This window comes from Candoia aspera, chromosome 2 (assembly GCF_035149785.1).
Source record: "Candoia aspera isolate rCanAsp1 chromosome 2, rCanAsp1.hap2, whole genome shotgun sequence".
NCBI lineage: Eukaryota > Metazoa > Chordata > Lepidosauria > Squamata > Boidae > Candoia > Candoia aspera.
In genome coordinates this window covers 202,063,167-202,087,349 of record NC_086154.1, presented here as the reverse complement: position 1 = coordinate 202,087,349, position 24,183 = coordinate 202,063,167, and the positions used below count along the sequence as shown (strand labels likewise).

General features: G+C 39.0%; 1 protein-coding gene across 3 annotated transcripts in view; it reads left to right on the top strand.

The window, feature by feature from the left end:
* The window catches only part of GOLM1 (golgi membrane protein 1), a 54,033-nt gene extending 30,937 nt beyond the window's left edge, over positions 1-23,096 (top strand). For 2 of the 3 annotated variants that reach the window (XM_063295195.1, XM_063295196.1), the window contains 7 exons: positions 9,691-9,745; positions 10,755-10,857; positions 11,740-11,872; positions 15,226-15,391; positions 20,903-21,214; positions 21,616-21,741; positions 21,968-23,096. In XM_063295195.1, the coding sequence (XP_063151265.1) occupies positions 9,691-9,745; positions 10,755-10,857; positions 11,740-11,872; positions 15,226-15,391; positions 20,903-21,214; positions 21,616-21,741; positions 21,968-22,041 (969 nt within the window). In that variant the 3' untranslated portion in view covers positions 22,042-23,096. The remainder of the gene's footprint in view (positions 1-9,690; positions 9,746-10,754; positions 10,858-11,739; positions 11,873-15,225; positions 15,392-20,902; positions 21,215-21,615; positions 21,742-21,967) is intronic. The other variant, XM_063295197.1, reaches the window with a different exon arrangement.
* The last annotated feature ends 1,087 nt before the right edge of the window (positions 23,097-24,183 follow it).

Sequence of the window (24,183 nt, the reverse complement as noted above, 5' to 3'; positions counted from 1 at the left end):
CAAGGTTCTGCCATTTCTTTCAGCAACACCATTTTGCTGAGAGGTGTAAGGGTTAGAAAGAATTTGTACTACCCCCTTTTCCACTAGGAACCTTTTGAATTTGTGAGAAAGGTACTCTCCTCCTCTATCACATTGGAGTGCAGATACAGGCCTAGAGAATTTTCCATTTGCCCATGTCACAAAACCTTTAAATTTCTCAAATGCCTCATCTTTATGTTTTAAGATGTAGATAAATGTATATCTTGAGAAATCATCAATGATGGTCATTGCATACCTTGCTTGTCCAAGACTTGGAGCAAAAGGACCAATAATGTCAGAGTGTACAATTTCCAAAGGTCTAGTTGTAACTCTGTCACTGTGCTTACTCACAGGAGCTTTTAGTGTTTTGCATTCTTTGCAAACTACACAATCTAACTATTTGTCACAGGGTTTTATCTTTAGGTCAGCACACAGCTGTGGCGTTTGTGCTATATACTTGAAATTAGCATGACCAAATCTCCTGTGCATCAGGTGTACACATTGGTCATGATATGGAGTGTTGCCAACTGCAGCCTTGCAGCTTGGCTTCCTTGCATTTTGCACAATGTACAAGGAGTCTTTTAACATACCAGTAGCACACAGTTTTCCATGTCCATGTATCTCACAACCATTTTTCTTAAATGTTATGACATACCCTGTTGCAGCCAATTGTGCCACAGATAAAAGAGTTGATTGTAAATTTGGCACATACAACACACCTTGTACAGTTTCTCCTAAGCAGGATAAATACATGACACCTTGTCCCATAATTTTGGTCACAGACCCATCAGCCAAAGATACACTTTGTCTTTCAGTTTTAGACAGTGACACAAAAGAGCTTTTACAATTACATAAATGACAACTGGCCCCAGAATCTAACACCCATACATCAGAATTACCCTTCTCAGCAACCTGTGCAATTTGGGTTGTCTGAAGAGCCTTCTTCTTTGTTGCCCTTGTGTTCTTCTCTGTCTTTCTACTCTTGGGTCTCAAGGCACAGTCTTTCTGCAAGTGTCCAGCTGAACCACAAGTGAAGCATCGCTGTCTGACTAGTGCTGTGGCCTCAGCTTCCTTTCCCTTCGTTTCCCTTGTTTTCTGGTACTGCAGCTTTCCTGAAGAGATGGGCGGGGATCTTTCCTTTCTCTTCTCCCATTCAGCGAGTAAGCACTGTGTAACATACAATGGGGTGAGTTCTGCTTCAGGCATAGCCTCCAGGGTACAAATCAGGATGTCCCACGTTTCATTCAGTGAGGACAGGAGGATATAGGATTTTGTGAGAGGTGTAAATTCCATTCCTCTTTCCTGCAACTCAACAAACAGCTGCTGAATATAATGCAGGTGCTCAGGAAGGCTATCTCCTTCTGCAAGGTAGGCTTTGTACAGCTTTTTTGTCAGGGTAACTTTACTCCCTGCTGTTGCCTTTACATACAAGTCTCTCAAAGCATCCCAAAGTTGCTTTGCAGACTGCATACCTCGCACGTGGACTAGCTGATTGTCCTCAACTCCCAGGATAATGGTGGCTCTAGCCCGCTCATCCTGTCTAAGCCATTCAGCACTGGGATTTTGGTGGGGTTGCTCACCAATTGGCAGCCAAAGATTCTCTCTGCGAAGATACATCTTCATCTTCAGGGCCCAATTCAAATAGTTGGTCTCTGATAGGCGCTCCAGAGGCATCGCTGAGGGTTGGGAGGTAGCCATGGCTTCTTCCTTCTTTTGCAAGTCACCTCAGCTGGCTTCTTTATCCTGTAGACCGGCAATTGCTGGAAAATCTCCAGGCAGCTCCAAAGAAAATCTTCACAGTTCTTTGCTACCTGCCTGTCATGAGTACTGATGGCGAGCAGGAAGGGGCCTCTATCCAGGGGGGAAAACGCATGCATAGTACTGAGGAATTAAGGAGCCATTCAAAGAGACACAGATCAGACCTGCCTTAACTTTTGGGGTTTATCTGCCTGGGTTTTCCCATGCTTCTTCAGTTTGTTAGGATTTTCTGTCTTATGTAGCAGTAATAAACACTAGAGACCTACTCCTCGTCTCAGCATGATTCCTGACTGTTAGAACACTGCCTTTAAATTGTGCATGAGGTGTGGAGCTGATCTCTCTATTCTCTCTGGGTTTTACTGGGCTTACTGGGCTGCTTACTGGGCCCATAACCTGTTGGCAGAGTGCTAGGAAAGCCTTTGGCCCAGGAGAGATCAGAAAAGTCACACAGCAGGCATTTCTATAAAAATAATTTTATTTACAGAAAACAAACATATTTAAAGGCTGTTTGCTGAGAGGAGAGATTTCTGTCAGCTGCATACTCTCTGCAAGCTTACACAGAAGGGAAACTGAAACTAAAACAAGTTCAGGCAAGTTCCTCCCTTAGGCAATGCAACCATTAACATGTGAAAAGGGGACAATTAAATTCAACCTCTTCACCCGGCCAAAATGATTAGTTACCATAGTAACCTTAATCTGTAGTAGAAAACATATTAACATTGTGGCCCCCCAGATAACCAGGCCCAGTTGACTGATGAGTTCTTTATGGTGAGAAAATTTCATAAGGTAATGTCTTTCGATTAGCAGTCAGAACTACAATGTCATTTCAGGAAATTTATGACAGCTGGAAAAGACCTGAAGATATATATCCAAATTATCCTAATGTTAGCACTAGGCCTGTTATGGGTGCACATTTGCCATGATTTCGGTATAGGTAGTCCTTGGATTATGAATGCAGTTGGAACCAGGAAATCTGTTGCTAAGTGATGTGGTCATAAAGCATGTCATCTGTGAGGTTTGGGCCTGCTTCTGACTCCGAAAACGAAACTTATTCAGAGTCAGAAGGGGAAAAGGAAACCTATCAGCAAGGTCTTGAAGAATCTAAACCAGGAAGTGACTAAGCAGAGCAGGAGAAGCCTCCAATTAGTGCTCGAGAGAGGAGAGCAGAGAAGCATGCGAAAGAAAAAGAAGCACGATTGGCTGGTAAGGGAAATGGCGCAAAAAGGAGCAAATAAAAAGGCAGGCGTGCCAAGAGCAAGGTGCCGGAGACATCTGCTCCTTTGAGCTCACAGCACCTGCAGAAGAATCCTTACCAGTGTCGGAAGCCTTGCCTGTAGCCAGCGTGGAACCAGCGCCTTCTGCCTTTGTGGAACAGCCTTCTGCTTGGGTCACTCCAGTAGAGCCTCTCTCTGCTGTTCCTGTTGAGCACAGTCTCGGGTCCAGCTCCAAGCTTTGTCACTTCGTTTCAACACAATCCGGGTGTGCCTCCAGCTCTCAGCCTTGCCTGAACACTCCAGTCCAGCCTTGCCTCCAGATCCCAGTCTTGTCTAAGTGCTCCAGCCCAGTCTAGCCTTGTCTCCAGGTTCAAGCCTTGTCTTGATGCTCCAGTCCAGTCCAGCCTTGTCTCCAGAACCGAGCCTTGCCTAGACGCTCCAGTCTAGTCCAGCCTTGTCTCCAGCTTCGAGCCTTGCCCAGATGCTCCAGTCCAGTCCAGCCTCATCTCTAGATCTGAGTCTTGCCTAGGCATCCCAGCCAAGTCCAGTCCTGCCTTCAGAACCCAGCCTTTCCTAGATGCTTCAGCCAAGTCCAGTCTTGTCTCCAGAACCAAGCCCTGCCCAGAGACTCCAGCCCAGCCTTGTCTAGCCTCCTGTGTGCCAGCCTGATCCAGCCTGCATGCCAGGACACCAATCCGAGTATTCAGCTCTCCTTTGGCATGCACCCTAGCTCCTTCCAGCCTTGCAGCTTTGATCAGAGAATTGGCCAAGTTGTGCCTTGCTGCCTTGCCACAGCCTGACTCTGCAGTGTTGCCTGGGTGTCCTTTGTCACCTGGGTGGACTTGATTGAATTACATGCTCTAATCTATTGCAAGAACTTGCTATCGTAAATAGTTTATTCAGTAAAGAATTTTATTAGTAACTCTGCCTGACCCTCTCATAGTCTGAACAGCACAGTATCATGTGACCATGTCGCTTAGTGACGTCAATTTCGGCAGTCCTGGTTGCTAACATTAAATGAGGACCTTGCGGGTTGTTAAGTGAGGACATTACATGATTGCGACTTCCAACTTCCTGCCTGCTTCCCCAATGACTCTGCTAGTGGGAAGCCGACAAGGAACATTAGAAATTGCAATTGTGTGACCACAGCTCACTGAGACATAGTAATTGCAAGCCAAGCGCGGGGACCTTGATTGCAATCATGTGACCACAGGGATGCTGGAACTCCAAGGACCTGTCATAAGTCCCCCTCAATAGTCTCCTTTTGCAAACAGAGCTTGGGGAAGAGTTAAAACTGATAAAGAGAAAGGAGCCGTTGCAAGAGTAATTTTCAAAGCAACATTTGGTTTTTTTCCTGACAGTCTGCTGAGTGCGAGGGCATTGTCAAGGGGAGAGAGAAGGGGGAAAATAGTTTTGACCAGTGTTCATATAAGGTTCTTAATGGACCACAGTCTTTATAAAATTTTGTTGTTGTTGTTTTTAAAGAAGCCTCAACCCTGCATTAATCAGCAGATGTTGGTATTTTCTATTTTCTACAGCATGAACCTGTAATGGTGCTAATGCTGTTCTATTTATATGTTGCTTATCCATAGGGACGCGGTGGCGCTGCGGGTTAAACCGCTGAGCTGTCGATCGGAAGGTCGGCGGTTCGAAACCGCGCGGCGGGGTGAGCTCCCGTTGCTCGTCCCAGCTCCTGCTCACCTAGCAGTTCGAAAACATGCAAATGTGAATAGATCAATAGGTACTGCTTCGGCGGGAAGGTAACGGCGTTCCGAGTCATGCTGGCCACATGACCCGGAAGTGTCTATGACAACGCCGGCTCCAAGGCTTAGAAACGGAGATGAGCACCGCCCCCTAGAGTCGGATTCGACTGGACTTTACGTCAAGGGAAAACCTTTACCTTTACCTATCCATTGTAAACTGATTTGGCTTTATACAACAGCTGTCTATAAATATTTAAGTAAAAATCCCATGACCTAAGAATGAAAATAGATACAGCATGCAACCTTTATTTTGGGTAGTGGGAACAGAATGGATTTTTATTTGAAGAAATCTTGAAATACTTAGACTCACAGCAAGGAGGGAAAAGTCGTACATGAAGTTTGTATTAATACAAATTAAATAATTTATGATGAATCCTGAACTGATTGCTGAAAATCAGGATCAGATACTGTATATTGATTTTGTTGTTTATTCGTTTAGTCGCTTCCGACTCTTCGTGACTTCATGGACCAGCCCACGCCAGAGCTTCCTGTCGGTTGTCAACACCCCCAGCTCCCCCAGGGACGAGTCCGTCACCTCTAGAATATCATCCATCCATCTTGCCCTTGGTCGGCCCCTCTTCCTTTTGCCTTCCACTCTCCCTAGCATCAGCATCTTCTCCAGGGTGTCCTGTCTTCTCATTATGTGGCCAAAGTATTTCAGTTTTGCCTTTAATATCATTCCCTCAAGTGAGCAGTCTGGCTTTATTTCCTGGAGGATGGACTGGTTGGATCTTCTTGCAGTCCAAGGCACTCTCAGAATTTTCCTCCAACACCACAGTTCAAAAGCATCGATCTTCCTTCGCTCAGCCTTCCTTATGGTCCAGCTCTCGCAGCCATATGTTACTACAGGGAACACCATTGCTTTAACTATGCGGGCCTTTGTTGTCAGTGTGATGTCTCTGCTCTTAACTATTTTATTGAGATTTGTCATTGCTCTTCTCCCAAGGATTAAGCGTCTTCTGATTTCCTGACTGCAGTCAGCATCTGCAGTAATCTTTGCACCTAGGAATACAAAGTCTTTCACTGCTTCTACATTTTCTCCCTCTATTTGCCAGTTATCAATCAAGCTGGTTGCCATAATCTTGGTTTTTTTGAGGTTTAGCTGCAAACCAGCTTTTGCACTTTCTTCTTTCACCTTCATCATAAGGCTCCTCAGTTCCTCTTCACTTTCAGCCATCAGAGTGGTATCATCTGCATATCTGAGATTGTTAATGTTTCTTCCAGAGATTTTAACTCCAGCCTTGGATTCCTCAAGGCCAGCTTGTCGCATGATGTGTTCTGCCTACAAGTTGAATAGGTAGGGTGAGAGTATACAGCCCTGCCGTACTCCTTTCCCAATCTTAAACCAGTCCGTTGTTCCGTGGTCTGTTCTTACTGTTGCTACTTGGTCGTTATACAGATTCTTCAGGAGGCATACAAGATGACTTGGTATCCCCATACCACTAAGAACTTGCCACAATTTGTTATGGTCCACACAGTCAAAGGCTTTAGAATAGTCAATAAAACAGAAATAGATGTTTTTCTGAAACTCCCTGGCTTTTTCCATTATCCAGCGGATATTGGCAATTTGGTCTCTAGTTCCTCTGCCTTTTCTAAACCCAGCTTGTACATCTGGCAATTCTTGCTCCATGAACTGCTGAAGTCTACCTTGCAGGATCTTGAGCATTACCTTACTGGCATGTGAAATAAGTGCCACTGTTCGATAGTTTGAACATTCTTTAGTGTTTCCCTTTTTTGGTATGGGGATATAAGTTGATTTTTTCCAATCTGATGGCCATTCTTGTGGTTTGCAAATTTGCTGGCATATAGCATGCATTACCTTGACAGCATCATCTTGCAAGATTTTGAACAGTTCAGCTGGGATGCCGTTGTCTCCTGCTGCCTTGTTATTAGCAATGCTTCTTAAGGCCCACTCAACCTCACTCTTCAGGATGTCTGGCTCTAGCTCACTGACCACACTGTCAAAGCTATCCCCGATATTGTTATCCTTCCTATACAGGTCTTCTGTATATTCTTGCCACCTTTTCTTGATCTCTTCTTCTTCTGTTAGGTCCTTGCCATCTTTGTTTTTGATCATACCCATTTTTGCCTGGAATTTACCTCCAGTGTTTCTAATTTTCTGGAAGAGGTCTCTTGTCCTTCCTATTCTATTGTCTTCTTCCACTTCTGCACATTGCTTGTTTAAAAATAATTCCTTATCTCTTCTGGCTAACCTCTGGAATTTTGCATTTAATTGGGCATATCTCCCCCTATCACTGTTGCCTTTTGCTTTCCTTCTTTCTTGGGCTACTTCTAGTGTCTCAGCAGACAGCCATTTTGCCTTCTTGGTTTTCTCTTTCTTTGGGATGTATTTTGTTGCCGCCTCCTGAACAATGCTGCCAACTTCTGTCCAGAGTTCTTCCGGGACCCTATCTACTAAGTCCAGTCCCTTAAATCTATTCTTCACCTCCACTGCATATTCCTTAGGAATATTAGTGAGCTCATATCTAGCTGATCTGTGGGTCTTCCCTAATCTCTTTAGTCTGATCCTAAATTGTGCAAGAAGAAGTTCGTGATCTGAACTACAGTCAGCTCCAGGCCTTGTTTTTACCGACTGTACAGATGTCCGCCACCTTTGGCTGCAAAGGATGACCATCTTCCAACCTGGGGGTCTCATCTTCTGATGGTATACCGACATATCTCTGGTTGTACTGATCCATTTAGTTTTCACGGCAAGAATACTGGGGTGGGTTGCCATTACCTTCCCCAGGGATCGCATTTAGTCTGACCTCTCTGTCATGACCTTCCCGTCTTGGGTGGCCCTTCACGGTTTAGCTCATGGCATCATTGAGGTGCTCAAGCTCCAGCACCACGACAAGGTAACGATCCTTTGCTGAAGGTATATTGATAAGGAACACCAAATAATTGTTTTTAATAAAATGGGTATAGTATGACCGGTGCCTATAGTTAACTTTATTTTAACCTTTTCTGCAATTCCCAATGTACATGTTGTCTGCTGCTGTTTTTAATCCTTGCTTTACTCTTGAATATTTACTTACTTATTTTACCATTCGTATAATCATTTCCACTCCAGTAAGGCTCCCAACAGTTCATAGAGTTTACATTAAAACAATAAAAGCAATACATAATGACAGGAATTGCAAAGGGATGGAGACATTACCAAAGAGCATTAATTTACATAGGGAAACCTACAGCATCAAACTCTGGATGCACTGCCTGGGAAGTGGAAGTTGGTTCTATCTGAAGGAAATGATCCTGAATGAATCTTGGCACCAAGCTGTGAAGGGTTTTATAGGTAATAGCCAGCACCTTGAATTGTACATGGAAGCCAATCAGCAGCCAGTGCAGTGCCACAAAACGTGTTGAATGGTTAGGACTGCTGTATCTTGCATCAGTTGCAGCTTCCAGATAGCCTTCAAGGGCAGCCTTGTGCAAAATGCCCCTTGCAAAATGCCAGTAGTCTATCATAGTTGGGACAGAACATGTATTCTCATCACCTCTTATCTGAGGAAGTTCAACAACTGGTGTCCCAGCCAAAGTTGGGTAGAGTCTCCCCAGCCATGGTCTCTACCCGCAGAGCATTCTTCTCACTTCCTTGTAACCAACAAATAGTTGCTGCTGCTTCCATCATAATTTTAGTCAAACTGATCTTAAATACAGGGTATATCAAATAGGCATATCTTAGTACCTTTCAATAGCCAGGAGGGTTTGAATTTTGGCCGCTGGCAAATCTGCTTTATCCTTACGTAGGCTGGATTGCTTAAGCAGTTTTCAGATAGTGCTTATGCATTTTTCACGAGTCTCTCCCCCTGTAGACTGTAAACTTGGACCTGTTTTTTAAAATAAAAATATATAATTCTCGAGATACTGTTTCTGCATCTGAAGTCCTCTTCTGAATTTACAAAGAAATGCAATACAGCTCACAATTAACATTAACTGTTACATAAGCCCCTTAACAAATATATGCATGTTACTTAAAAGTAGTTTATCCATTCTTAAATTAGTTGTCTAGACGATTTTACACAGATTTTACCTGGAAGGTTTTCAGGAAGCAGCCTTGTACCATCTGCTCTGCCTGCCAGCTGGGCCAAGTATTGCAGGCAGCTACTGACAAGTTTGCTTTATAAGATAACTAAACGCTAGCAGTAATAATAGTATGTCTTTTCTTTTTTTCATGAGCAAAAGTTTATTAAAAATGAGGGCATAATAAAAAGCAGCAATGCAATATGCATTTTGTATTTTTTTTCCCCCTTGTCTGAGTTAAATTTGTCCAGGTATAATTTTGTTGAGTTTGTGTCACATACTTATTTGTGGTACAAATACAGTATTTCAAAGCTGGCAATTAAACTGATATAGTTTGAAGAAAAGGTGTCATGTTTAGGGATTGCAATAAAAGTCTGGGAAAATGCATATAGAGATAATGTGTAGATAAATGTAATTAAAAAGAAAATTGAATTAGGATAGTTGTCCAGTTTGGAAGAGAAAATATTGGTGGAATTAGTTGTAATTACTTATTACTTGAGGTGATCCTTAAGTGAATTGAGGATCAAATGATGAGCAAATACAATTTTGATTTTCTTCAAAATCTAGTCAAGGTTTTGGTAATACTCCAATGCAGACTGCTAAAGTACATATCCAGACTATAATCTTTGTTCTTTTTATCTGTTTCAGTTGCAATTATAAGGAACAAATACTACTTTCCAAGGTTTAATTAACATTTATATAATAATAGGAGAATGCAGAAAGTAAATGTTAAGGCTCAACATTAAATCCTTAGCTACACTTACAGACTTAGACTTAGACTTAGTTACACTTAGAGGAAAATACCTGAAAATAGTAGTTCTATTAAATTAGTAAAGTGATTTGTAACACTGACTTATGTGCTCTAAATATGATTAACTTTCAATCACTTAACTTCCCCTTTTTCTTTATCATAGGAAATGTTACTAAATAACGTCACAATAAATGATCAGCTGATCCAGAATCTTCAAGGTAAATCTCAGTAAAGTATCATCATTGCAACTTTTATTCTATATTTACTGATACAACTTTTCCATTCCAAAACAGTAAAAAAAGACCAGAAAATATAGGTTCAGAATGTAAGCTTCATATATAATTGGCTGAAACAAGGAACTTGAAAAACAGTGCTTGAAGAAAAAGTCTCAAGGCCACTCTTGAAGGATCAGCCATCTCCTTGTTTATTCCTTAAAATAAAAAGAATTTGTGATATGTTGATATGGTCCCAAATGGATATCTGCAGGGGGTACAAGGAAGCAAGTAATGTCTCATGCATTGTGACCTCATGCAAATAACAAACTGTATAACATAACATAGTTTATGCAGATTGCATAATTTGTGACATTTATATGTGTGTTGTCATTGTGGCTTCCTGCAGAAGCATATGGAGAAGTGTACAGATAAATACCAACATACCAAACAACACTGATTCAAGGACTTACATCATAAATTGTTACAATATTAGAAGCTGAAATCATAAACAAAAAATCAGAAGTAGTTAGAAATACTGGGTCTGTTACTGGTTTCCAGCATAGAAGCAGACAATATTATATGTTTATATAAATAAAACTGGATAAATAAATATATTTAAAGGCTTCTGTGGAAGTTTGACTAATCCTGGAGAATGTTGTTCATATTTTTTTTCATACGCATATGAAAGATACTCTTCCAATATCCATTTTTCTTGTGTAAAAAGAGAGAAAAAGGAGGGAGATAAAATCAAGTGGAGGAGAGAGCTGGAAGAGAATCGTGCAATTATACTTTTAAAACTGCAGTCTGAAACATATAGAAATAAACTGTATTGAATCAAATGGACCTTTCTTTTAGTTAAACAGGATTATTTAGCAGAAGTCATGCAGACTGAACAAAATAGGTTTTAGTCTAACTATTATGGACCAGCCTCTTACTAGTGGAAACAAATCTTTGCTCTTTCATAACTTTTTATGTGTTTTCTTCCTTTAAAAAAACAACAATGTTGCTGCAGAGCATTTGAAAAAATTGCAGAGGGAATATGAAAAGCTTCAGTTCGACGTCTACGGATTTCAGAATAATCAGACTAATCTCCAGAGAAAATTTTCACTTGACATGTAAGTTTGCATTAGCTGTGTTTATGAGTATAAATAGAATTTATGAGTATAAATAGAATTTTCATTAAGTCTGAATATGAATAATTTTTCTATTCTGAAATTAGTAGGTTAGATTTTTAAATCCTATACATTTCTGGAAGCAAGTCCTATTGAAGTCAGTGGAGTTTCAGCATGAAGTTATAGTTGCATTATAGATCATTACATCTAAACGTGTTACTTAACTGATTCATGAATCTTGGTATTTGGACTAATATACTTTATGTAGTTACATATCAAATGAGCAAGAAATATACATGACCTGCAGTTAAAATGAAAGTTATATTTGGTTGCTCTTACTTACTATATACATACCATTTGAAAGGTGAGTGCAAAAGAAGGAAGAGAGAGGTCAAAGGGGGAATGAAAAAAGGCTACCTCTTCTCAGGTAAAAAAGGCTTAAACTATTTAGTTCCTCAGCTATCTACTGTACATTAGCCAAGCAAGGGCTCAGTAAATCTCTGGTTTCTGATCTTTCCAAGGCTGCAAGAATAGGAAAGTTGTCAAACAACCTTCAAGCTACAATATATGGTAGGCAGGCTATATTCAGATTATCTCTTCATAATGTTTATCTGTCCTTTAATGAGTTCAAGGCAGTATGCACATTTCCCTGCCTCTCTCCCACTCTCTCATGGCCAATTTTATTGTCAAAACACTTAAGTAGATAGCATTGAGTCTCTGAGAAGACAGTGACTGGCCAAAAGACACTCAATAAGCTTCATGGCTGGGCAGTAATTTGAACTGAGTCTCCCCACTTCTTGTCAAACAGTAACTATAACAACACATTGGTTTGTGGATTATAGGTTATGTATATTGTTTGTTCTATATTCTGTTCTTTGCTTCAAGGTCTCAGTGTGTCCGTAAGATGAAGGAACTGAAAGAACAGTGTGAAGGAAAGGTAGAAGTCTCACCAGAAGATAGCAAGATACAACAAGAAAATAAGAAGGAACATACTACAAATATATCAAGAAAAAACCAAGTAAGATTTTAATGTTTGTTGTAGATGTTTATAGTTTTATGCAAATTGAATTATCTCATTATTCAGAACAGTATAGTAGGGTCAACACTTTTTATCATTTTTAACATCTGCCTATCCTAGGTCCTTGGGAAGGACTTGATAGCTGGAGAAAAGTGCCAAATCCACTCTAAATATCTGGCTGACTGTGACCAACCATAATATATTAAATGTATATGCTGCCTGACTCCTAGCAACTCTGGGTGGTTTACAATTGTTAAAACATTTTTTAAAAAAGAACGATACAAAAAAACACAAAAACAGCACAAGACAAAAAGACGATGGCAAAGAAAATAAACTCATAGTGGAACAGAAAGGAAGAAAGGGGCATCAATTATCCTCTTCAAAGGCCTGGGCAAAGAGCCAGGTGTTTAAGGCCCTTCAAAATAGTAGGGCGGGAGGTGATGGAATTTGGGGGGGAACCTCATTCCAGAGGACAGGTGCTGCTACAGAGAAGGCGTGCTTCCAGGGTCCCAATAGGTAGCATTGTTGTTTTTTTTTAAATATAGTAAATTTTATTAAGTTTCAAGGAAAGATAAAAACAAATAACTACAAAAAAGAAAAAAAACTAAAAAAGTGCAGAAACACAAGAGAAGAATTTTTTTTTTTTAATTTACAGGAAGATGTGGCTTCCAACTTTTTAACATCAAGGATATAAAAAATTTCCATAATCTCTCTCTTACTCTATATTAAACCAAAACACCATATTATTTCTATAAATCATTCCCCTTTAACACATAATAAAATCACTAAGTACAGTTACTCCTCCCCCTTATATTAAAATGAAAAAAGAAAAATTCATATAAACCTCCTAAACATCTTTCTCCTCTCCAAAAGATAAAACGTATTTAATTATTCCCTTCCTACCACTATTCTATACATTTTTGTCTACTATAATAAAAATCAAATTAAAAGGCACATAAGTTGTCAGCTATTACACTTAATGGTGTAGCAATTTTAATAATCTCAATCTTAGTAAACCCAAAATCTTAATAAACACAAAGAACAAAGCCAATTCAAAACAGTAAGTCCAAACCTTTAAAGACAAATAACATCAGTCAAGTTCTTAAGGCAAGCCAAATAAATGTTCTTCAACCCTTATCCCACTTCAAAATAAATCAGAGCAGTTACATATTCCCAAGATATGCACAAGCTTTCTTGTTAAGAAAATCAAACAGCCCAGTTGCCCCCCTCCAAAATTCCAGGTTGTTTTCATGGCATTCCACCAGGAGATCGACCCTATTTATAGCTTGCAAATCACTCTCTCCCCTAGATTTCTCCAGCTCCATTATTTAATCTTCATTCAGCATCTTGACAGAAATCCCAAGCTCAGTCTTAAAAGAAACCTTTCTGTCACTCTTAAATTCCTCAGTTTCATCCAGCAGATCCCCAACCTGATGGCACATTTTAGCTATCATATTTTCCACAGTGTCCTGGATATCTTGCACAAAGGTTTAATAAAAGTCAGAAGATACTTGTTTGAAGTCCTGGTGAAGGTCAAAAAGGATCTGTTTGAAATCCTCCATGTCTCACACAGTAAATTATGGTGCCCCCTAGGAACTTAATCAGCGAGAGTAGAAGATAAGGGAAAGTTTGAAAGTTGTTTACACAGAGTGAAAGTGAATAGCAGACTGCTCTCAAGGGAAAGTGATGGCAGAAAGCTGAAGGTTCAGATCAGCCGATTCAACGTGTAAGAAATGCTAATATCTTCAAATTTAATACAAAAATAATAACAGGAAGGCAGTTATTCACTCAATCTTTGAAATTTCCTTTTGAAGGAAAATGAAATCCAAAACTTAAAGAAAATTTAAAAAGTAATCCCAAAAATAGCATTAAGCACCAAGAGAAACAGCTTCTCCTCGCTGTAAAGAGCCTCTCTTGGGGTACATATACTAAAAAAATAAATTGGTGATTTAGAAACGGGGTGGCCATTCTTAGTGTCCCTTTAAGGCTACAACACAGCTTGGAAATGATGACGTCCCTGCCTCCCAGGAGCTCTTACTGTCGACCATGAAGCACTGTTCGCAATCTCCTGGCTGCAAGCCACCATTCTGGAGGACAAATGGGATGATTCCATGAGTTCTTCTTGGTCCAGAGAATGGTTCTGGGCTTCAGGAAAGCCTGCCTGAGCCAGAAGAAAAGCCGCTGTGCTGCCCTCTCCGCCTGCCGAAACAGCAGGCACAGCCACTCAGAATGCCATTCCTGCTGGAAGCCACAGATAGGTGGCATTGTTTAATCCAGGGTTTCTCACCCAGAGTTCCATGGAAACCTATGGTTCCATGAGAGGTCACTAGGGGTTCCCTGGGAGATCACGATTTATTTAAAAAATAATTTCAAATTCAGGCAACTTCACATTAAAGAGGTAAGTTTCATTCTTTATTTTCAGTTTAAGAACACAGTTAATGCATATATACAGCCCTACACATGAAACGAATATAATAATTTTGTAACTTCTGGCCTATATTTGAGTCTGAGTGTTCAGGGTTCCCCCAAGGCCTGAAAATATTTCAAGGGTTCCTCTGGGGTCAAAAGGTGGAGAAAGGCTGTTTTAATCGATAGAACCCAGAGTGCGCCAACCTGCCAGATCAAACTGGTTAGGCACATAATATGGAAGACAAGAATAAGTTTACTTGGTTCTTCATTCTTATAAAAAAGCAATGCATGTTTTTCAAATAGAGGGAGAAATGTGCTCAATGTTATTTGAAAAAATGACTACTTTAACCTTCAGTTTCTGATAGTAAATATAGGTCCATTTCACATACACAGATGAAGTTTCACTTGCTTCAGTGATTTTCATTCATCATGAAATCAACACCACTGTGTTCAGGGTGGTGTGTTCTCACTGCTGTGTTCTGGACAAGCTGTACTAGGATACCATTACAGTTGTCCTTAAGGAAAAGTAATTGCATTGAAAATACTAGGGGTTTCTATGTGCATACTTCCAACACTTGCATCCTTTCCAACATTTGAAAGTTTCTCTTAGTTTTTACCATGTTGATCTCTCCCTTTTTTCTGATTCTGGTTATCCAAGAGTTCTGCATAAGTACAATTTGGACTTAGAAGTGTGGTTTTGTGATATGCCCTCAAATATATTCTGAATATGTTAACCCAGCACACTATTCTGCTAAATAATTCTACATCAGCTTTCCCAACCTTGTGTCTCCAGGTGTATTAAACTATACCTCCCAGAATAGCGAATCAGATGAGTTGTAGTTCAGAACTTCTGAGGGATAAAATTTGGGGACAGGCTACTCTGTGACATTTGTCAATATAAAACAAAAGAGGAAAATACTGTTTTTATTTTTTATTTTTAAAAGGCTAATATACAGACGGTGACTTTTGGACAGGCAGAGTTTCAGAATCATGATCTGACAAACCAGGAAAATGAGCCTCAAGAAAAAAATATGTCTAATGATTCTGTGAAATTAGATCCATCAAGACCAATAATAAACAAAGAAAAATTGAATCATCACAGAGAAAAAGGTAAAAATAGAGCAGTAACAATGATACAGTTTTTAATTTAGTCATTAGGATTTAATGTGGAATGTGGAACTGAGTTATAAGTCATGAGTTAAGCTAGCATTAAGTCCTATAACCTATTTCCCCTTAATAATAGTGAATCATTATCAAACCATTGCTTAAAACAGTTAATAATTCACAAATTTTGTTTAATATCATGACTGTGTTTTCAATACATACAGTTAAATTAGTTATTTAAATACTTAACTGAATGTGAATATGAATGCCATATCCAGGATACTGAACCATTTTCAGTCTGTGGAATTTATTTCTGGAATATGTTAAACTGCCCCCAGAAGGGCATGCCTGGAGAATATTGTAGAGTCTCTTGTTCCATTTGGTTGCTGAATTTTGCATATTGCAAATATGTGTATATATGCATTACCAGAGGCCATGCTCCAAAGAAGGGTGAATTCAAGAGGACTGCTTCCCTTTCAATTCACAGTCTAAATGTTTCAGGAAAAAAAACCCTCACCATCTTGTTGGGCAAATACATTAATTTTGGTATTCTTATTTTGAAAATTAATCTCTTGTTTCACACTGTGCTGCTTCTTAGCAATGTATAAAGAAATCCTCTGATTATTCAACTGTTTATAAAAGAAGCTTCATAACATGAAATTGAGCTGGCCTGCATGAGATAAAATGCTATTAATTGCCTTGTCTTATTTCTCTTAAAAAGTTCTGGGTTGGATCCATAGCCTAAGCAAAGTTATGTTTCTTGCTGGATGTTAGTGACTGGTTGGGCAAGTGAACATTCTAGGTGAGGAACAAGCAGACTTTACAGTAAAGTGTTGATTGATTAAAAAAAACAAACTTTAGGAAACCCAAAGTGGCACAACGTACAGCATTTGTTGTTTTTAAGTGCACCTTGATTCTGTCTTCAGAGAAATTTTGTGCAAAAAGCTTAAGGCCTCCAATATAATTAAGCTACATGCAAAACACAAGCTTGCTAGTAAGGTTTAAAGAGAAACCAGCTGGAACTCTTAACTGTTCCCCTGATTACTCTGGATGAGTTGCACTCTCCTTGCACTCTCCCCACAATTTGGGGGTTTCATTGATACTGCTGGATCAGGAGGTAGAGGCTATGGCTCAGGGAATCTTTGCTCTATGTTTTTCTGTAATAATGCCCACCCTTTGGAACAGTTTCTTGCCAGAGATCTAGACAAGAACTTTGCTCTTGAGTTTCAGGAAGGCCTTGAAAATAGAAGTATTTAGGACAATGGGGAGGGAGTGTGACATCTGTTTGTTGAATTACATTAGTTTAAATTGTATTGCTGCTATATGATCTATGGTATGTGATCTATACAATATGGTTTAAACTTTATATAACTAAAGGCAGTTCTGCATATTTCAGGTAAGAAGGCCCAAGTTGAATATGCAATACAATCCAAGTTGAATATGCAATACAATCCAGACAAAGATATGCTAAAACCTTATTGTTTCTTCTGTTTGAAAGGTAGTTTTGTATTTATAGAATTAAAAGTGATAAACACCAAACTTTACATTAAAAAGACAGCTGTGCTGAGGATGAAAATCAATTGCAAACACCACACATATCCATGATTAGCAGGATCATATCCCATCATATCCCAGGGTTTGCAGGAAGAGCCAAGTCTTAAGTGTTTTTCTAAAAGCCAGCAGGCTTGGGCCATACAGATCTCAGGGGGATATTATTCCAGAGGGCATAGACAGCAACAGAGAAGGCACACCATTTGGGCCCCATAAAATGGCATTGCTTAATTGATGGTTGGTATATCCAATGTGGAGACTTGTGCTTGGCTGATGATCTTTGGCTGATGATCTTGGCTGGTGATCTTTCATTAAAGCTTAACTTTTGTCCAATGCGGTTGGCTCCTCTGATGAGTTTCATTTGACTTGGAAACTTCTTTCCTGATATTTTCATTGAACTATGACCAAGCTGAGTACTTTTAAGCAATGAAGCCTGGACACTGAATGGCAAAGCAAGGTGAACTTACTCCCTGATGATGTTCAGTTCTAGAGTCTGAACCTGAGTCTGGAATAAGTCAACTTTCTTGCCATCTTGGATTTGCTTGCCCATTGCAGAAACCTTTTTATAAGCTTTATTTCATGCCCTTTCACCTCCTCTTCTGGAAGGCAGGACCCTATGTTTTGTGGCTCAGGGAGGCTGAAACAGCTGGATTTGTCTTGCTAAACTGCAAGGATGATAGGGATCTTCATAGTAAATGTATTACACTATCTAGCAAATCTTCAAAGTGACCCAAAGATAGCAAAATTTTGTGCAGTGTTGTGTAGAGCACAGCAACAGATGAGTAGTTGCCAGCAAAATTTATAATCCCTCTCTTTCAGCATTGCTTTTATGTTTGTTTGTTTTATTGTCTGGACATTTTAATTTTTATAAACTACAGTATTTTAAGGGGCTGACCTTTGGCTATAATAATTCATTCATTGATCAACTCTTGTAAAGGTAAAATTTGTTCTAAAAGTCCACAATGGGTCCAGTTCCTCTTTCTGATGCAGCCTTAATTTTATCTATCCTTATTTGCTGCTAGTCTCCAGCAACGTAGCTATAGTTACCCTTGATTAATAGACCCATTGCCATAAAATCAAGGGATTTCAATCCTTAACAGAAAAATTATTTGTTTTCTTCTAATGTGCCACCTTGATTAGGATCCTGGCTACTCATTCTCTATCTTCCAGAGGTTAAGTCTGGCTAAAACAGAAAATATGATCTATAAGTATAAGCGGTATGAGTGCTTGTCCTGGTATCTGCATCACAGTTACAAATGTTCCCCTGAACTTTGAAAAATACCTGCTACTACAAAAATGGAGTTAACAGAGGCTATACAGTAGAAGAACAGATGCTACTGGCTAAGAGAGAGAATGAGGCAGTTACAGATGTGGATTTGAAACAGGACTACAAAAGTGATATGGAAGGAGATGCTGTGGTTTTGAAAACTGATTCAAAAATGCCAGAGTACAAGAGAGATATGGAAAAAAGATGTCAGAATGCAGAATCAAAGGAAAGGGATCATACAAATAATAAATCAGAAGAGTGACTTGGAAAGACTTTTTAACTTGGATTTACAAAAAAGTGTGTGTTAAACCAATGAAGTTGTTTCTGGGAGGAGAAAAACAGAAATGATTGAGGGTGCTCCTGAAAGGAAACAAAAGCATGATAAGAAATTAACTTGGGGGACGTTATTCAACAAAGGTCCGCATAATTAAAGCAATGGTGTTCCCTGTAGTAACATAAGGCTGTGAGAGCTGGACCATAGGGAAGGCTGAGCAAAGGAAGATCGATGCTTTTGAACTGTGGTGTTGGAGGAAAATTCTGAGAGTGCCTTGGATTGCAAGAAGATCAAACCAGTCCATCCTCCAGGAAATAAAGCCAGACTGCTCACTTGAGGGAATGATATTAAAGGCAAAACTGAAGTACTTTGGCCACAAAATGAGAAGACAGGACACCCTGGAGAAGATGCTGATGCTAGGGAGAGTGGAAGGCAAAAGGAAGAGGGGCCGACCAAGGGCAAGATGGATGGATGATATTCTAGAGGTGATGGATTCAACCTTGGGGGAGCTGGGGGTGGCGACAACTGACATGAAGCTCTGGCGTGGGCTGGTCCATGAAGTCACGAAGAGTCAGAAGCGACTGAATGAATAAACAACAAAATTCGACAAGGTTAAAGATTAAGCTTTTAAAAGAAACAGAAGCTCTATAAAGTGAATCTTTTTGATCAGGGTTAAATTTTATATGTTGTGATTTCTGGTAGTTATGGTTTTTTTTCTTGATCAGGGCTGTATGATGAAGCTTTAAGGATTTGTCTATAAGTGAAGAGAGTTTTCGTTTATTTCTTAGAGAAAGGGATAAGTTGGATTATAAAATGGTTGTTTTTTATTAAGGTTAAAATGTATATGCTAATTCTGGTAGCTTTTAATAGATCTTTGCTAATTAGAATTAAATGATTTATTTTGATTAAGAAGGGATGTGATATGGGAAGAAGAGATTTTTTTTTCTTTTTTTCCTTACTGGAGGTGTTAACTTACTGAAATTGTTTATACGTCTGGAGGGGAGAAGGGTCATCTTTTATATATCTTCTTTTTTCTGTCTTTTTTCTTTTTCTCTATTTCTTTTTATTTCCTTTTTTCTTTGCTTTTTATATTTTCTTAGTTCGTATTAGTTTTTTATCTTCAGATATGTAAACTTTAATAGAGTTATACAAAAAAACAAATGTTCCCCTGAGATGAGCTATCCACAGACCATGGGCCTAATTCAGGCTAAAATGGACACATTCTGGCAATACAGTTTTCTAGTTAAAGTATGCTGTGGCAACAAGGGGCGTTGGAGCACAAGGCCTCTGCAAGATGAAGCATTCCCTTTCCCATGTTTTAAAAGCTCCCAAGCCCATTAAAAGTAGGTTGAAAATGTTCATCCCACTGTCTTCCAGTGAAATCAACACATCCCCTTCGGCCTGCCACCCAGCTGGAACAGAGAATTGTGGCCCCAGCCCAGAATTGCCCATTCTTTTGTTACGTACATTCTTCAAGGTCCCCACCTGAGCATTATGTTTAGCTTGATGTTTGTGAAAGGAAAGTTGAGGATACGTTGCTGATTTTAAAGGCTAGAGGAACTTATGCAAATGATTTATCATGTCCAAAACCCTAGGTTATCTATATTAACATATTGACCAATTTAGCACTGCATAGTAAGTATGTTTTAGCATTAATCATTAATTATATTCACCCAGTGAACATATGGCAAATTACAGCTAGCCATGGTTTGCCAGTCTCCCACTTTGGTTGATACATCTTTTGCTGGGTTTGAGTACATCCTGGCTTTAATGGTTTTTTTTAAATCTATTTGCTGTCCTAACAATAAAAAGTTTGCAGTGACCATTTTTCTCAAATGAAGCCTCCACAGGGAGGAAAAAACACTCTTACACTTTGTATTCTTTTTTTCCTCCCCTTTTGGAAGATCGTTTAACCATAAACTAATATAAATCCAGATGACACAATAAACTGTATTTAATGTAATGACAGCAACAACAATAGCTTATTGTAATTTAACCGATTCTTATCCAACCTCAAAGAGTGCATCTTGCCCATTCTTCCACTGTTACAGTACAGCAGCCTTCTCCAACTATTCCTCCAGATGTCTTGGGCCTGAAACTCCTTACATGTTAGAGGAATATTAGGATTTTGCCTCAGTGCAGAGAACAACTTGTATTTTTTTCATATCACAGTGTATCCTAGTCATGTATAGAAACTTATGGTGATCTCCAAAATTGGAGCTGCAGATTGAATAATTGGCCTCATACGTTTTTTGTTTTTTTATGTTTAAAGCTCCCAAATCAACTCCCAAGAACTGAAAGAATGTTCGGTTTTGTTGCTTTGAACCTCCCATTCTATGATTCAAACACAAGAAAAAAATTGTCATTCATGTTATTTTTGAAATATTTAAATCAGCTCTAAAAATGATTATTTCGTTTATGTTAGGAACCAGTGATGTTACTAATGAAAAGTCCAGGAAAAAGGAGGATTTTCTCAATCAAGGCCATCTACAAATACCTTCTATTTCTAGCAGAGATCGTAAAGCAGTTCCTCCCGAACCAGAACCAGAGCTGAATCACCATGAGCAAATTAGAAATGTACTTGGAGAAGCTTCAGTAGAAAGCCAGACTGGCAAATTCTCAGAACTTATAGGCCACCAAAATATCAAAAAAGCAAAAGAAGTTGATGAAGAAATTGAACGAGAGGAACTCTTCAATGATGACTTGCAGCAGGATGACCAGGAAACTAATAAAAATGGTTAGTATAAAAATTGCTTTCTCCATGTTGTACTAGGGTTGCAGTATTTGAGGAAGTGGAATAATTTATCAAGTCTACTTTTACAGAATTGTATGTTACTATACATTTGTAAACGTGGCATTCAATGTAAATTGCAATTGGATTTGATTCTAGCTTAAGTGTGATGTAAATCCAGCTGTTATGATTCATTCAGTAAACCATAGTTAAGCATAATATGGAAAGCTAATTATGATTTAGTCTTTCATGCATATGATTAATTACATTCTCAGTGCAGTTTTCTCTCTTCATATGTATTATTGTGCAGAAAACTCAACATGGTAAAAGATGTTTTTGCAATAAAATCAGAAGACAACTTTTCTACTTTAAGATGCATGAAGTTGTTGCTTGGCTTGTTTTCACAGGTGAATTTGAAATCAAAAGAGTGGACCAGGATAATAAACGGGCTGATTACAATTTAGATACAAATGAGGCAGAATCAGAAACGGATAAGCAAGCTGCTCTTGTTGACCAGCAAAATAACTTCAATGGTAAATCTTTGTTATTTCCATGTTCTGGCATATAAAGTTTGCATTATGATTTGTCTTACTTTTAATGAATGAACTTGCAAATCTTGTCTGGAAGAAAGGCTTTACAAATGAAAATTTGTCACAATGGGATTGTGCATGGTGATCTCCAGGTAAGAGTAAGTAATAGGAGTAAAATAGAGATAACTTCTTAATTATTCCATTTTAATTATTTCTTCTTCTTTTCTAGTTCAAAATCTTGAAGATCCCAAAATGGAAATCAGCTTATTTAAGCTCAATGAAGCTCAACAGCAGAAACTGTGAATAGCAATTTCAGTCTGTGACTCTTGTGAAACTATTTAGGCAAGTCCATCTCAAAAATTCTATAAAATTTGAATCGGGGGATTTAAATCAGTCCTGATTCCTCCCCATCAGGAATGTTATCTCCAGACTTAATAGGCTGGATTTACATCCATCAAGTAGACAATGACAGTGTTGCAGGCGGAAGTAAGCCACTGAAAGTATATGAAATCAGCCTGTTATTCAGCTACCAGGTATAGTTTCCTTCTTGAATTATAACAGTAACACCTTAGATATAAATTGTCTTTCTCTAAAATTGGGAATGTTGTATAGCTTGAGAGATACTGTTTGTCCTGCTTGTGTTCACATCTCTTTCCATATGATTATTCTCAGTTTACAACCTGAACTTAGAAAGTCAATTTTATACTTCCCTTCTACAGAAACTTCCTCCAGAAAGAATCCTAGAGAACTGTATAACTATACTTCTTTAAGTGCTTTGCTTTGAAGTAAATCCTATTTAATACAGTAGGAGGTGGTATCAAGTAAATATGCATAAAACTGAGCTGTATGTCTACATCTCTTTTATTCAAATACCATGTTCTCTTTTTTGAATTATAGGAATGGTTATGGGTTAACCAGATGCAATGGATTCCTGCATTTGTGTAAAACAGGCTTTACCCATTCTGGAATTCTAATATACAAGAGTAGCCAACTAGGTACATAAAATTATACTTGAATATATGGAGAAAATGAATACATAAACCCCAAATGTTTTGCTGCTTCATACTGTATCTTATTTTGGTGTAAAATAAAGAACTGCAGTATTATATAGGACATGATGCTAAATTGCAGCCAACATTGATCATAGCACTTTAGCCTGGTTGAAGGTAACTAGAATAGAGTAAGTGCAATACAGTTATTTTGTACAACAAAGAAAAGGTTAACTGATTACTATTTTGTCAAATGCAAATACTGGGTTTATTTTGATTAAGTTCTTGACTATAAAGTCAGTGGGCTCTCAAGAGTCTTGTAATCTGGTTGTTAGGTCACCATCAATAAAATACTGCACTCAGTGGGAACAGTATTCTGTAATGTGTATTTTGATTCTTAGTCTTTAGTTATCATAGTTGTTACTCTTTCAAAAAATAGTAAATTTTCATTTGCATAAACTTACGGTTCCATTTTATAGTTCTACTTGCATAGATTAAACTGACATTCTATAGTCCTCAGGTTATGACCACTTGTTCAACGGCCGTTCAAAGGTATGATGGTGCTGAACGAGGACTCATGACCATTGCAGCTGTCACAGTGTCCCCACAGTCATATGATCATAATTTGGGCACTTGGCAACCAGCTCGCATTATGATGGTTGCAGTGTCCCTTGGGCCATGATTGCCATTTTTGACTTTCCCTGCCAGCTCCCCTCAAGTAAAGTCAATGGGGAAGCTGGCAGGAGGTCACAAGTTGCTTCTGCCACATTTTTACCTGCCCACCCTCCATAGCGCCGACCTGCACTCTCTAGCACCAACTCGCAGCACCTGTCTGCCCACCGATAGCTCTCACCTGCTGACCTACTTGCCTGGAACTCCCACATCTTCCCATGATGAGGTAATGTTAAGTCCTTCCTTAATGACCTGCATGGTCTTAGGGTTATGACAGCAACTGGGACTGTCAGGATTGCCATCACTAAGTGATGTGGTCACGTGATGTCATGCTTTATGACCGCATCACTTAGCAATGGAAATTCCAGTCCCAATTGCTGTTGTAACCTGAGGACTAACAATTCAAATGTGTAAACAACAAAACCCCTCAACACTGCATTTGCTTCAAATTAGATACTGCATTTAGCTGACTCATTAGAAAGTAATTCCATAAGGCAGACTTGTTTTATAAGGAAACTGATGTTCATGCGTACCATACTTTTAATCGAGGATAGCAAAGATGTCCTCCTTGCAGTTATGTTAGAAAACAATCCCTGAACAATGAAAACTGAACTAAATGAAGATGCTAGCAACCCAAATACAAAAAGTAAAAAGGTGTAGAGTCCTTCCAGTGTTTCTCAAGGATATATAAATAGAATCTATCAAGGGCCAGAGCATGAAACAAAAACTGACACTGTCTTCTGAAGGGGCTTTTTTGTCCAATTGTATGGTGATCAGAAGTAAC